Below are 14,038 nucleotides of genomic sequence, written 5' to 3'. Positions count from 1 at the left end.
AACTTGGGCCAGTGAAGCAACGTCCTCCACAACTAGATTGAAGAACAAAATGACAGCAACTTGTCTGTTCCCCTTACCCCAATTCCCCAGCACTGTTCCTATCCCCCTAATTCCCCAATAAAAAAAAAAAATCTTAAAAAAAAAAATTACAACAAAGGTTCATAGAGAAAATTAAGAAATTGAGAAAAGGCAATTCTGAAAAAAAGAATTGCATCAGAAAGAAAAGAAAGTCAGTACATTATTTGATCTAGCACAGAGTAATATCTGCAAGGTCAAGAGAAATACTGACTTCATTTAACCCAATTGTTTTTACATAACTACATTTTTTTTAATTGAAATAAAATTCACATAAATAAAATGCACCATTTTAACTATTTTAAAGTGTACAATTCAGTAGGTTTTATTCACAATACTGTACAACCATCTCCATTACCTAAGTCCAAAACATCTTCACCACCCAATGAGAAACTTCGTACCCATTAAGCAGTCACTCTACACCCCTATCTGCACCCAACCCCTGGCAACTACTAATCTACTTTGTTTCTACAGACTTGCCTCTTCTGGACATTTCATATCAATGGAATCATACATCGGTCTTTTGTGTCTGGCTTCTTTCACTTAGCACAGTGTTTTAAGGTTCATCTGTGTTGTAGCATGTTATCAGTATTTCATTCCTTCTTATGATTAAATAATATTCTATTGCATGGGTATACCACATTTTGTTTTGCCATTCATCAGCTGGTTGGTTTGTTCCTACTTTCTGGCTATTATGAAAATGCTATCATGAACATCTGTGTACACATTTTTGTGTGGACATACGGTTTCATTTCTCTTGGGTATGTACGTAGGAGTGGAACTGCTGAGTCATGTGACTCTATGTTTCACTTTTTGAGTAACTATCAAACTGCTTTCCAAAGCAGTTGCACCATTTTACATCCCCACCAGCAGTGTATGAGGGTTCTAATTTCTCCACGTCCTTGCCAACCCTTGTTATTTTCTGTTTCTTGCTTTTTAAATTATTATAGCCATGCTATATGGTGTGAATTAGTATCTTATTATGATTTTAATTTGCATTTTCATAGTGAATAATGATTTTGTGCTTGTTGGCCATATGCGCACCTCCTTTAAAGAAATTTCTAAGACCTTTGCTGATTTTTTAATTGGGTTGTCTTTTTCTTGTTGAATTGTAATAGTTCTTTATATATTCTGGATATTAGAACCTTATCAGATATATGATCCATAAATATTTTCTCCCAGTCTGTAGGCTGTATGTTTACATTCATAATAGGGTCTGTTGATCCCTTACAAATGTTGGACGTTTAATATCCCTTTCCGGAAGCTTTTCAGGTGTTCCGAATGTCGTCATTATGGTAGGTCCTTTTGGTTAGAAGAAATGAAGCCTTTGGCTCTGTGTGAGGACTATATCCTCTTCTACCATGGCTAGAAGTCAATAGATAAGGTCTAAAACTGATATTTTTTAAAATGGTGATAAGCGCATACATTTTGGAAATATGAAGGTGAGTACCAGGGCCAACAGCTACAAAAACTGAGGGTGATTTATGAATGGGGAAGAATGTGACAGAAGCCTACTTTTAAAAGACTTTCAGTACTATCTTCCTTAAAAACCATGGTCCTGGTTTATTTTGAGAGGAAAAAAACCAATTATGCTTAGTTTGCCAGCTTTTAAGTGTATGAGTGTGTGGCCGCTGGTCCTCTGGAAAATTCTCCTCTGACCCACCACACCATCACTCCCTCTCTGCCCCCACCCCCCCATTACCCTGTGGTTCCTCTAGCTTTGTGCTTATTACAAATTTACTGAGTACAAGATACTGTTAAGTTATGATGAATTTTAGCAACAACAAGGAACAAAAATCCAACTAAATCATTTTTGAAGACTGAGCTTTGAATGGAAGCAAATGGTCTACAGATCCTCCCTATAGAGCACACATGACCTCTTTCACTTGTAGTTAGCTGCTGGTATTAAGAATAATCTATTCTCAGGCCGGCCGAGTGGCGCGTTGGTTAGGAGTTGGCTTGGGACGCCAGCTCTGAGCAGCAGGGCCTCGGTTCGGATCCCACATGGGCCAGTGACGCTGCGCCCTCTTCAGCTAAGATGGTGAACAACAGCTCAACCTGGAGCTGGGCTGCCGTGAATCGCAGGGGACGGTGTAGGCTGCAGTGGGGCTGACCAGCAGCTGGCGTGGCCTGCCGTGAGCTGCCATGAGCGGCCGTCCAATGGCCGGCGAGCCACTGCCTCACCTGGGAAGAGCGCAATGATAATACCAACATGGACCAGTGAATCGACATCCTCCACAATTAGACTGAAGAACAAAAGGACAGCAACTTGTCTGTTCCCCTCCCCCAATTCCCCATAAAATCTCTCTAAAAAAAAAAAAGAATAATCTATTCTCCTTTTAAAATTGTTCTTTTGTAAATTGAGGAGTATTTTATTTTTCCACCTTTTTTGAGGCAGGGAGAACTTACCCTGACTCTCTCCATCTGGGTGCCAAATGGGTACAATAATTCAAACAGAATGAGGCCTAAAGAAAAGATGTCCACTTTATGCGAGTAGTTGCTTCCATGAATCTGAAATCCCATATAAAGAAGAAATATTAGAAAAAAATTATCAGAAACAATACAATTGATAATATGGCACTGGTGAATCCTAAAGTTGACTTAGTCATTTCTCCGCTTAAATATAACTGTATTTATAAAAATGGTAGCAAAGAGTTAATCTCTCAAGCCTCTTTTCTTCAACTCATTGCAGCAAGAGCAATTAAACTACTCAGCATCACAGAAGGAAAGGCCAGGAACCGCTCTGAGATATGCATCAGTAACACTGGCCTGGCAGAAACCTGGAGCCTTGCAATGCAAACGTTTGTGGGAGCCAGAAAGAGCTGCTCAACTACCCCCCGGGGTGAAGTTTTTCAAAGTGAACACTATCTAAAGCAAATCTCTCATTTCTAATCACTTTAGTCCTCACTCATTTTTATGAGAAAATCCTCATTACTCCAAACCACTAATCAACTGTGGTTAGCTCTCATTACGGCACTTAATTACTGACTACTTTGCATTCTTAGTCGAATTTTTTACGTGTATATTTCTTATTCTTCACAACTACATTATCAAGCCCTGGAGGGAATAGAACTGCTTCTTTTGTATTGCCACCATCCAGCACCAGGCTAAGTATAGAGAAGGCCCTCAGTAAATACTTATTTGTTAAAATGAACAGATGAATTACACCCCAACTACTCAACAAAGCCTCATTCAAATTAAAAGTGACCTGTGAGGGGTGTGTGTGTCAGGAGAACCCTTTTATTTGTGACAATTATTTTAAGCACATAACTTGACATTTGGCGAAACTAAAGAAGGGTAGCACTTTGGGGAATACTCCACACCTGCATTTCTTCATGGGGGAGTCCCAAGGTCGTAGCTAGGATTGTAAACCCTTCACAGCCTCCTCTCTAAACTGCACTTGGTACGTGTCCCTGCTTACTCCCACAACCGCCTGACTTTATGTACCACAATACAGAACATCAGATGGATTCAAAGACAATATGAGCTGCATCACTTAACCTCTTATCCCTGGGGTTTGGGACGTATTAAAAAAAAACATGTTCAAAAAACAAAGCTTACAAGGGTACAGTTAAAAGGACACCCTCATACAATACTGGAGAATATAAACTAATACACCTTCATGACAGGCAACTAGCAATAAATTCTTACTCCCACTTGATGGTCCTAATTAATTTCATCCACCCTAGCGTAGATGGAAATGTTGACAGAGATTTGTACACAGGGATAGTTATCTAAGTCATAATCCTAACAGCAAAATGTACAAGTAACTAAAATGTCCAAAACAAATGTTAAGTAAATTGCTTAGCAGAGAGAATAATACTATGTAGCCAAAAATGTTTTGAAGAACATTTAATAATGTGGGAAATGCTTACATTTTAATATTGTTTCCAAAATTTTGCAGACTAGAATCCCAATTTTGTTTTCCAAAACAAAATACGTATAACAATGTTATGTGTATGTATTACACTACACAAAAGGAAATAACTAACCACTTTTAATGTTTTGGAGGTCTTTTAGTAAATGATTTTTTTCTTTATACATTCCTGTATTTTCCATATTCCCTACATAGAGGATAGATTAACATATGATGAGGGAAAACAGCATAATTAAATACATTTAAAAAAACAAGTGTAGCTTCATGAACACAAAGTGATCTTTACAGAATCTAAAAAACAGGAATTCAGTACAAATCTCAAGAGGGGCAGAATATACTATACCCTTTCAGAGTTTAAGTTGATTGTTTTATCACTGTGCGATACTAGAACTTGGCCTGTATTTCCTAGTAAATTACAACCAAATTACAGCCAAGAACAAAGTAACTGTGGTCTGTGCTCATTTTCTCCTAGGAGGATAAGAAAATGAAGAGCTCTGATAAAAAATATTTTAAAACAATGCCTTAGTACAGCTTCTGAGGCTTGGGTAAGACAATTCACACAGCTAATGTATTTTGAGAGGCTTCTTAAAGGGATGTTTTATAAAGTGACAGTTCCTGTATTTAAGAATACAGAAGAATAATAAGAGGTTTATTAACAGAATTAAGACTGTCCATTTTTAACTACCATATTTTAACTATCATACACTGCCATGACAAAATTTCTACAGCTACCTTTGAACTTCCAGTATCAGCAACAATAACAAATATTGTATCACTTGTCATCAATCTCTTCCTTTCTCAGATGGCAACCCTCACCTCCAACACATGTACACGTGTGTACACACCACACACACACACACACACACACACACACACACACACACACACACCAGCACAAGTCAAAATACAGTCAGCACAGCAGTGTGGGGGGTGGCCAGGATTACATACCTGGTGTTTATCTTTTCACTGACATTCACGTTCACTCCTCTACCAAACATTTATGCTGAGTTCTAGCATTGTTTTAAGTGTTGGGGAGAAAGTAAAAAAAGGGATAAGCTAGGTCCCTTTTCCAATAGCTTACATTTTAGAGGGGAAGAAAAACAAACACAAATAACATATTGCGACAAACTGAAAGTAAAAGCACATATAAAATCTAGCTCTTTTAAATCAGATATTAAAGAGATTTGTAAAAATGTAAACAAATGTTACTTCTCACTCTCTTTTGGAAGATATTTATTTATCATAAAACTATCTTTAGGGTGAAATTGGTTTAATATTGTTATTTTTAATTGAATTAATAAAATTTTATAAACTTCCCAGTTTGAATCTCTAATATGGCAAATATTGATAGATAAAATCCTATAAGAAAAACTCTTGGGTTCTCAATCATGTTTACAAGTATAAACAGGTACTGAGACCAAAGTCTGAGAACCGCTGATCTAAGCACATGTAAGCCTGTGAGTCTCATCAGCCTGGTGGTGGCTGGGCTGGCTACGCTGACGCTCCCGGGATGCTCACCACTCTTCCAGTCTCTGTCCTGTTCCTCTGGAGACAATATATCCCACAAAGCAAGATATCCCAGCCTATCTACCTCTATTTCCTGCCATGGCACATGCTGGAAGTTGCCTGAGAATTACTGTAGAAGGCAGTTCAGTGCAGTACCTCTGGCTGGAGCTGGCTCTGAAAAGCTCCTACAGTTCACACAGGACAAACTGGAGTTAAGTTTGGGAGGGGGGCATTCAAAGTATCTTTATAAGTTTCTGGTTGCTGTCAGGTTCTGGTTCAGAGGGTGAGCATGTTTTATGCACTGTGAGTGCTTCTTTTCAATCCCTCCCCAATTCGGGCTGTAGAAACTGCACCAGAGAAGTGTGGCCTGGGGAACACTACTACCAGTTTTCATTCTTTTCAGATTTTACTTCATTGGGTATTTTAAGCAGAACATGGATAGAGATTCATGGGGCACGTGTAGTTTGCTGCCATGCTAACTACAAATTCATGTTTTAATTCAGAAAGAAAATAAAAAACTCACCTGCTCTGGGCTCATATACAGTTTGGTCCCCACTTGTCCTGTGTGTCTGGCATATGCTGGCATTGGGGTCAGAGCCATCTGCTCTTCCTCGTCCTGGTCCATTGCGGTCACTAACCCAAAGTCTCCAACCTTGACCACGTCGTCCATTGTAAAGAATATGTTGGAAGGCTGAAAAAATCGAAGCAGACAAAAAGCACAATGGAGAAGGAAAGTGAAGAGAATTTATTTAAGTGACTAAACAAAACAAATACAAGAAACCAGACATTCTCAAGCATGTGTCTGTTTAAAATGAGCTAATATGAAAATAAAAACAACTCTTCCATGCTACACAAGTACTATGATAAAGCAGAGGGAGCGAGCATTTACATTTAGCCCATTTAGCTCATGAGTTAGCAAATAGTTAGCATCTATTTAAACCCTTAGAGATTGACATTCCCTAGGGCATTCTACTTAACGTTCAATGTTATTCTATGTACTCTCTCTCTGGTAAGCTTCTCTACATTTCTTAATTCATGATTATAATAGTAATAATAATAGAAAACGCATCTATAGCACTTGCAATACATCAAGAGCCGTCTAAGCTGTTTACTACTATTAACTCATATAATACTCACAACCCTGTTAGTTCTATTAGTCTTTCATTTTACAGATGTGAAAACTGAGGCCCAGGGAAGTAAAGTGCCCAAGGTTCCCCAGGCAGTGAGCGGTGGTGGGGCAGGGATTCAAACCCAGGCAGCCTGGCTCTGTGAGAAAAGGGCTTCTGCTTTGTGACCACAGGTCCAGCATTCTGTACAGTTCTGCCCTATGGTGGCTGATCACTGCCATTTGGTGAACGAATGGCACAGCTGGTATTTGGGTTGGTGTCTGCAAGGGCAAGGAGGCTACCATGGAGAACAAAAGCTCCTAGCTAAAACCTTGTGCTGCCTCTTCTAATACCCATATGCTCCCATATAGTCTAAGACTTCTACCCCGAGTTCTAAACTCTCACGGGCAACTGTTTAGAAGGTACAGCTAACCCAATTTCTCATGGGCTCCTCAAACTCAAAGTCCCCTTCATGAAAAGTCCCGTTCTGAAGTGTCCCTCAGAGTCTACTCTAACCCCTGCTAACATGACCACCATCTACAGCTCTTGAAATAAGGCAAAAGGAAGCCATTTAGCTCATGAAATTGAACTTCATCAGTCTTCAAATACTGCCAAATAGCATTTTATTCCCAAACTCCAAAATATCATTATACAATTTTGACTTTGAAGCAATGAACGAGTTATTGCACATAACCAAAGTCTGTAATAATAACCTCCTGCTCTCCCACAAATAATCTTATGAGAGATAATAACAGACTATGCTGCCTTAAAGTTTATCCCTCCTCCCCTCTCCCATCATCTGCTGTTATTTACTGAACACTGTAATAGGCTTTTTAAAAACTGATTTATTTTTAGGCTCCCCAGCATCTATCCCCCTGTGCTTCCACCAGAAGTATCCTGACTTGAATCTGGGAACTCTCTTCCCTACTGTGCAGAAACCCCATGGTCCCTGAGGAATGCATGCGTGGTGGCATAAACCAACCAGCTTAATCCCATCTCTCAGTCAGGACAGTGGTTTAGAGATGGGTGTGTGTCCCCGGCCCATATCAATTGGAAAGGAAACCCAGGACTTCTAGTCAATAGTAGGGGAAAGCGACACTTTCCCCCTGCCTCCTACCCCCCAGTCCAAAAGACTTCAAACACGTCGCCCTGAGACTCGTTGGCAGCTGCCCTGAGACTGTGAAGGGAGAGCCTGCTTAGAACGGAAAAAACAAGGAATGGGGTGACAGGCAGGGGGACGATGTTCTGGCCAAATCACGTGATCCTAGACAAAGCTTTACTTGAATTTGGACAGTTCAATGACATGGGCCAATAAATTTCCTTTTTTGATTAAATTATTATAAATACTTTTGGTTACAAACAAGAGAAAATTCAAAATAAAATGATATGAGCATTCAGGATGTCTCAGCCATTGTGCTACGGATATAGTAGGTGAACAGACATGGCTCAGGGCTCATGCTCCTGTGGAGACCAGGGGATAAATACGACTGTGATAAGATTTATGATGGAGAAATACCAGGCTCTAGGAGGGCGCTGCGTATTTAAGGAACTGAGAAAAAACCCCAGTGTAGCTTGAATGAAGAGAAGAAAAGATTAGAAGTCTGGAGAATCAGGGTCCAGGGAGTGCTGATGACAAAAATGTGACCAAAAAGCAAAATGGGCAGAGGGCCTAGGAGGCTTGATATTGAGCTCAAAGACTTAGGTCAGAATGAACAGAATGCATAACTTTTTCAACTGGGAATAAAAATCTTGGGGGAATTTTTTTTTTCTGGTTCACTAGAAATCTATAGAAGGAATTTATCTTTAGAAAAGAATAAGCTTTTTGATTTCTAGAAAAACCAAAGAGAAAATCAATGTTCTTCTTGAAATTATTTTGGTGCATAGAGAAATACAGGAAAAATCTTTAGACAACATTTTTAGTGTCAAATATTCACCGATATTTCATTAACACTGTAAAATCAGCAGAGTACTTAAAATTAGCAAAAACATAATTACATGCCTTTCAACTTGGCATTCTGTGTACACAATGAGTGTTAAGTACACGAAGAATGTGCATATCAGCTAATAGGGTTCAACTAAATGATGTTTACCATATTCCAATAGCCAGCACTCTCTCAAGTTAGGAATATCTAGCCTCCTGGTAACCTTTTCCCTTCTAACTAAAATAAATTATCTTTGAACTTCTCATTCGGTGCAGAATAATTCTTGGCAATCAGTTTTGGCCCATATCAAAATCACTGAAGCACAGTGATTATATATAACTCAACAACAATTACTTTGGAAAAGAGGAATTATTTCTAATACTTGTCCCTCCTATTCCAAACTCTTAAAATATATTCAAGGATTAAAAAACCCACTGATTTTAGAAGAAAATAATTCATCCAAATAGCTACTCTGGTGCCTGAAACAAGTTTGTGGTTACATAAAACAAAACTAAAAATAATTAAATGAGTCCAAATCTATCAAGAATTTAAGCTACTTCCATCAGAAAAATATTGACATATTCACTACATATCTATGTTCACTACGATGATCACTCTGAGCATATGGAATATGGCAGAAATCAGTTAAATAAAAGTTCTACGTACTTACTTCAGAAACATACTGAGGAAATACTGCATGTTTTAGTAAGAATCTTATGTAATTTAGCATAATGCTTTGCTACAATATCCAATATTGTATATACTAAAAATAGATTCAAAGGTTTTAGAGCTGCAAACAATCACCTGGCTAACCATGGGCCACCTTTCATCAGCCTGCTTCTCACCTCCTTCCCCAAAGCCTGAACAGTTCAGGAACAGGGGCAAAAAGCAGAGTGATTTCACTATGCTACCTCGGGGCCCTACGGGAACCTGTGTCAGGGTTACTCAAAACCGTGAGAAAGTCTATTTATTCATGGTGGATTTCAAATCAGTTTTTTTTTTTTCCTTCAGGAGACTGGGAATACTTTTTACTGTAGCATGGACATAAAAACACATTATACAGGAGAATTCACGATTTGCCTGAGGTTTTTAAAACATGAGATTTCTTATTTTTGCAGCAGGCCCCTCCAGGCTACTTTCCCAGACCTCTGTTCCCGACGCCGTCACTCTCCTCCACTCTCAAGGGGACTTCAGTTAAAACCCGCAAATACTGCATGTACTGCACAAAACATCGGACTGAAACGCTGGGGGATGGCTCATGAATACAGACCTTGAGGTCTCTGTGCATGAGCCCTTTACTATGCAGAAACTCCACCGCCTCAGCAATCTGCAGGAAGATGTGCAGACACACACTCCTCTCTCTCTCCTCTATGGTGCATCGGCTGTTCATCCAGTCTTTGAGGTTCTCCTTCCTACATAGCTGCATCTGAATGTAAAGGTACACCTTTGGTGAGCTGGGCTGGAGTTTTTCCGTGGTGTTTTTGGTAAGATTTAGGCTCAAAGTGGTTGGCCTTGGAAGAGAAATAGACAAAGCAGGTTCCGAAGAAGATCTGCTACTGGAATGCTTGGTAGCAGCTAGTTTGTGAGCATAATGGTTGCCAACGTGCAGTCGGTTAGTTTTGAGCTCTTCTTTACTGGATGCGTTATCACAGCCTGAATCTTCAAATACTATAGAAGAAGAGGTTCTCTCCCTTGACCTTCCATGAGGAGAGGCTTCAGAAGGACAAAGTTCAAAGGAGTGCCCGTCATCGCGGCCATCCACAGTGCCACCTTCCACATCACAGTCTGTAAGGCAACTGTCCTGGAGGTTATGCGCTCCACTCACTGACTCACTGCCGTCTCCACCATCCATTCCTGAGAATTCCAGTGGAGAGAATTCGCTTTCAGATGAACTTGTGTGGCCACAGGAAATCCCCACTGAAAAAGACCTGCTTCTTTGTGGTGAAGGATCTATAATTTCAATATGTTCCTTTGTAGAGACAGGGTCCATTCTGCGTATTTTAACTGATGGTGCATCCATTGGACTAGGAGAACTAAGAGGCCATTCAGTGCTAAACATGAGAGAAATACAAAGGGATGAGAGTGAATATGTATGGATTAAATTATGTGAACCACATCCTTTGTTTTAAAAGCTTCAACTACAATAATGCCAGCTACCAAAAGACAAACAACATACAGATTAAATAAAAAAATGCTATAGGAGACAAAGTACATCACACTCCATCCATTCCTTCTAAAAAACTTAATTTTAAATGTTAATTTTAAATTTGGAAAGATTATCTGGGACTACCATGCTAGGGCAGCAAAGGTCTTCATGCAAAACACAAAGCACAGAAGGAGAAACAAGGACAGGACCCCTCGGTGGCTGTGACTCTGAAGCCCCTAGCTCACAGGGTCTGGAGAGCAGGGGCCACGTCATGTGATCCTCCCATAGTTTGTTTATTGGCTGAGTCTATAATAAGTGTTACTGTAATGAGGGCTGTGTTTGGTACTTAGGCAGGAATTTTACTCCAGCTGTTTGCAAACTGCTTCCTCTTTGTTCTCATTTAGTTTTTAAAAGGGCCTTCCCTCCTATAACACAGCATATTTAATATGGGAATTATCTTCAGGTTGCATAAATTTATGCATTTTATTTATTTATTTTTTTTTTTAGCTGAGCCATCCTGCTACCTGTTGGCAGCTCAGCGGCAGCTCAGCTCGGGCCGGGCATCGAACCGCTGTTGCTTAGAGCTCAAACTCTTGAGCGAGCTCTTAACCAATTGAGTCACTTGGCCAGCCCCAGTTTATGCATTTTTAACTGAAAATAGTTGACAACTACTTTAAAAAGGAGTTGTAGCTTATTAACTGTTAAGAAACTGAATAAAAAATTTAAAATACATAGACAAAAGCTATCTCTTATTGAGAAAAGCCACTGTAAATCCTTCAGTGAATTACAATTCATAGAGCCCTAACTACTAGTAACTTTAAAAATTCATGTTCTGGATCAGTGCTGCCAGCAGCATGGTGGTGTTAAAAGACCTCCGGGTCTCTCCCCTTGAAGTTACAAGAAGTTGGACAGCTATAATTCAACAAAGGATTCCCTGCTCAACACACAAACATGTCTGAGAGATCTGTGCATTGAGACTTCTCAAGGTGGAGAGCAATTCAGGTGAAGCGGGGGACAGGACAGGGAAGGACAGAAATAGGAGCTGCACACCCAATCTGGGGCTTGCCGAGGCCCCAGTGGGTGTGGTAGCAGTGACAGGTCATGGTGCGACCCCCGCTGGGAGAACTGGAGGGGCAGAGGCAGCAATTGGGCCTGGGTGGCTGAGCCCAATGGGGGCAAGCCGTACAAATGGTGGCAGTATTCCACAATTCAGCATCACCAGACAAAGGATTCCGTAGATGCAGAACCCTTCCAGCCCATCCTCCCTGACCCACTTGGCAGTAAAATCCTCACTTGGCGAGAGGGCAAGAAAAACTTTCCAGCCTAAGTGGTTTGTACTCATTGCAGCTAAATCCACTAGAAAAAACAGAGCCACAGATGTGCAAACCCACTCCTTCCTCCCCACCCCCTCCCATACCCATCTGGGGACCCTGGTAGCCGTCAACTCAAACAGAGCAGCTTCTGGCTACAGGAAGGCGACTTCAGAAACACAAGTCAGGAGACTGTAGCCTGCCACATCCCACCACGGGGGTGGTGTCCTGAGACCAAGGCAACTGGGTTGTAAAGGTGAAGCCCACCTCCTCAGTGAATATGGGGTGTTTTCCACTACAGAGGTGACTGCCCCACAGAGATTCCCGGAAGCCCCAGCAGTGCAGATAAGAAAAAATAAAAACTTGTGCTTCAGCAACACCTACTGGAAAACAAAGAAAGACCTCTACTTATCAACTTGCTAAACAGTTAAGAGTCAAATACTTAAAAAATATTATTTCATTCCCACAAATGCCCAAGCAGAGAAATAATCCATCAAGTACTATGAATAACCAAGGTATCGAGGGAATTCAGAAAGAAAATGAAAAATCTCCAGAAAACAAACTTAAAGACACAGAAGACTGTGATTTAAATTACAAAAAATTTAAGATTGCAGTTCTGAAAAAATCCAATAAGATACAAGAAAACTCAGAAAAGCAATTCAAAGAGCTCAGAAACAAAAGTAAAAAAAACAAAAGGAGTACTTCACCAAAGAAATTGAAACTATAAAAATAGAACCAAAAAAAAAAATTGTGGAGTTGAGGAACTCAATAAATGAGATGAAGAGTGAACTAGAAAGCTTAGGAAATAGAGCAGATCTAATGGAGGCAATAATTAGTGATACTGAAGATAGAAATCTAGAGATGACTCAGGTGGAAGAATAGAGAGAATTGAGAGTAAAAAAAAAAAAAATGAAAGAACTCTACCAGAACTATTTGACTCCAATTAGAAAGAGCAATGTAAGAATAATGGGCATACCAGCAGATGGGAGGGAGAAGGAAACAGAGAGTTTAATTTAAAAAATAACTGACAAGTACTTCCCAACCATATGAAAAGAACTGGATTCTCAAATCCAAGAACCTAAAAGAACACCTAATTATCTCAATCCAAAAATGTGCCCTTCTCCAGGGCACTTTATACTAAAATTGTCCTAAATTAAAGACAAAAAAAGAATTCTCAAGGCAGAGAGGGAAAAGAAGACAGTAACCTATAAAGGAAACTCCATTAGAATTTCATCAGATTTGTCAGCAGATACCTCACAAGCTAGGAAAGAGTGGAATCAAGTATTCAAGTTATTAAAAGAGAGACATCACCAGCCAAAAATAATATATCCAGCAAAGTTATCCTTTAGATATGAAGGAGAAATAAAAGCTTTTCCAGACATATAGAAGCTGAGGGAATTCACTACCACAAGAACTACATTACAAGAAATGTTGAAAGGTGCTCTTCTGCCTGAAACAAAAGACAAAAGGATCCAAAACTATAAGATGACTGACAGACAGAAGCAGGAAATTACAACTCTTGTTCAGAATAGGCTATTAAATACTTAAATATAACACAAAGATTAAGGAGATAAAAGCATTAAAAAAATAAAAAAGACAACAGCTACTTCCATTTGGAAATGAACGCACAAAAAGGCAGCCTACTGAATGGGAGAAGATACTTGTCAATGATATATTGATAAGGGGTTAATATCCAAAATTTATAAACACTCATGCAGCTCAACACCAAAAAAACAAACAACCCAATTAAAAAATGGGCAGAGGAGATGAAGAAACATTTCTCTAAAGAGGACATACAGATGGCCAACAGGCATATGAAAAAATGCTCAACCTCACTAATTATTAGAGAAATGCAAATTAAAACCACAATGAGATACCACTTCACCCTGGTCAGAATGGCTATCATCAATAAATCAACAAACAACAAGTGCTGGCAAGGTTGTGGGGAAAAGGGAACCCTGGTGCACTGTTGGTGGGACTGCAGACTGGTGCAGCCACTTTGGAAATCAGTATGGAGGTATCTCAAAAAACTGGAAATAGAACTACCTTATGACCCAGCAATTCCACTCTTAGGTATTTATCCAAAAAAACCCAAG

General features: G+C 39.7%; 1 protein-coding gene across 1 annotated transcript in view; it reads right to left on the bottom strand.

Annotated features, from left to right (window-relative positions):
• EIF2AK3 (eukaryotic translation initiation factor 2 alpha kinase 3) overlaps positions 1–14,038 on the bottom strand; it is a 79,941-nt gene that overhangs the window by 8,439 nt on the left and 57,464 nt on the right. The window contains exons 12-14 of the mRNA XM_019663819.1: positions 9,757–10,537; positions 5,982–6,149; positions 2,485–2,586 (exon numbers count right to left, since the gene is read on the bottom strand). Of these exons, the coding sequence (XP_019519364.1) occupies positions 2,485–2,586; positions 5,982–6,149; positions 9,757–10,537 (1,051 nt within the window). The remainder of the gene's footprint in view (positions 1–2,484; positions 2,587–5,981; positions 6,150–9,756; positions 10,538–14,038) is intronic.

Source organism: Hipposideros armiger, unplaced genomic scaffold, assembly GCF_001890085.2.
Source record: "Hipposideros armiger isolate ML-2016 unplaced genomic scaffold, ASM189008v1 scaffold_406, whole genome shotgun sequence".
Classification (NCBI taxonomy): Eukaryota; Metazoa; Chordata; class Mammalia; order Chiroptera; family Hipposideridae; genus Hipposideros; species Hipposideros armiger.
This window is presented reverse-complemented; position numbering and strand designations above follow the sequence as displayed.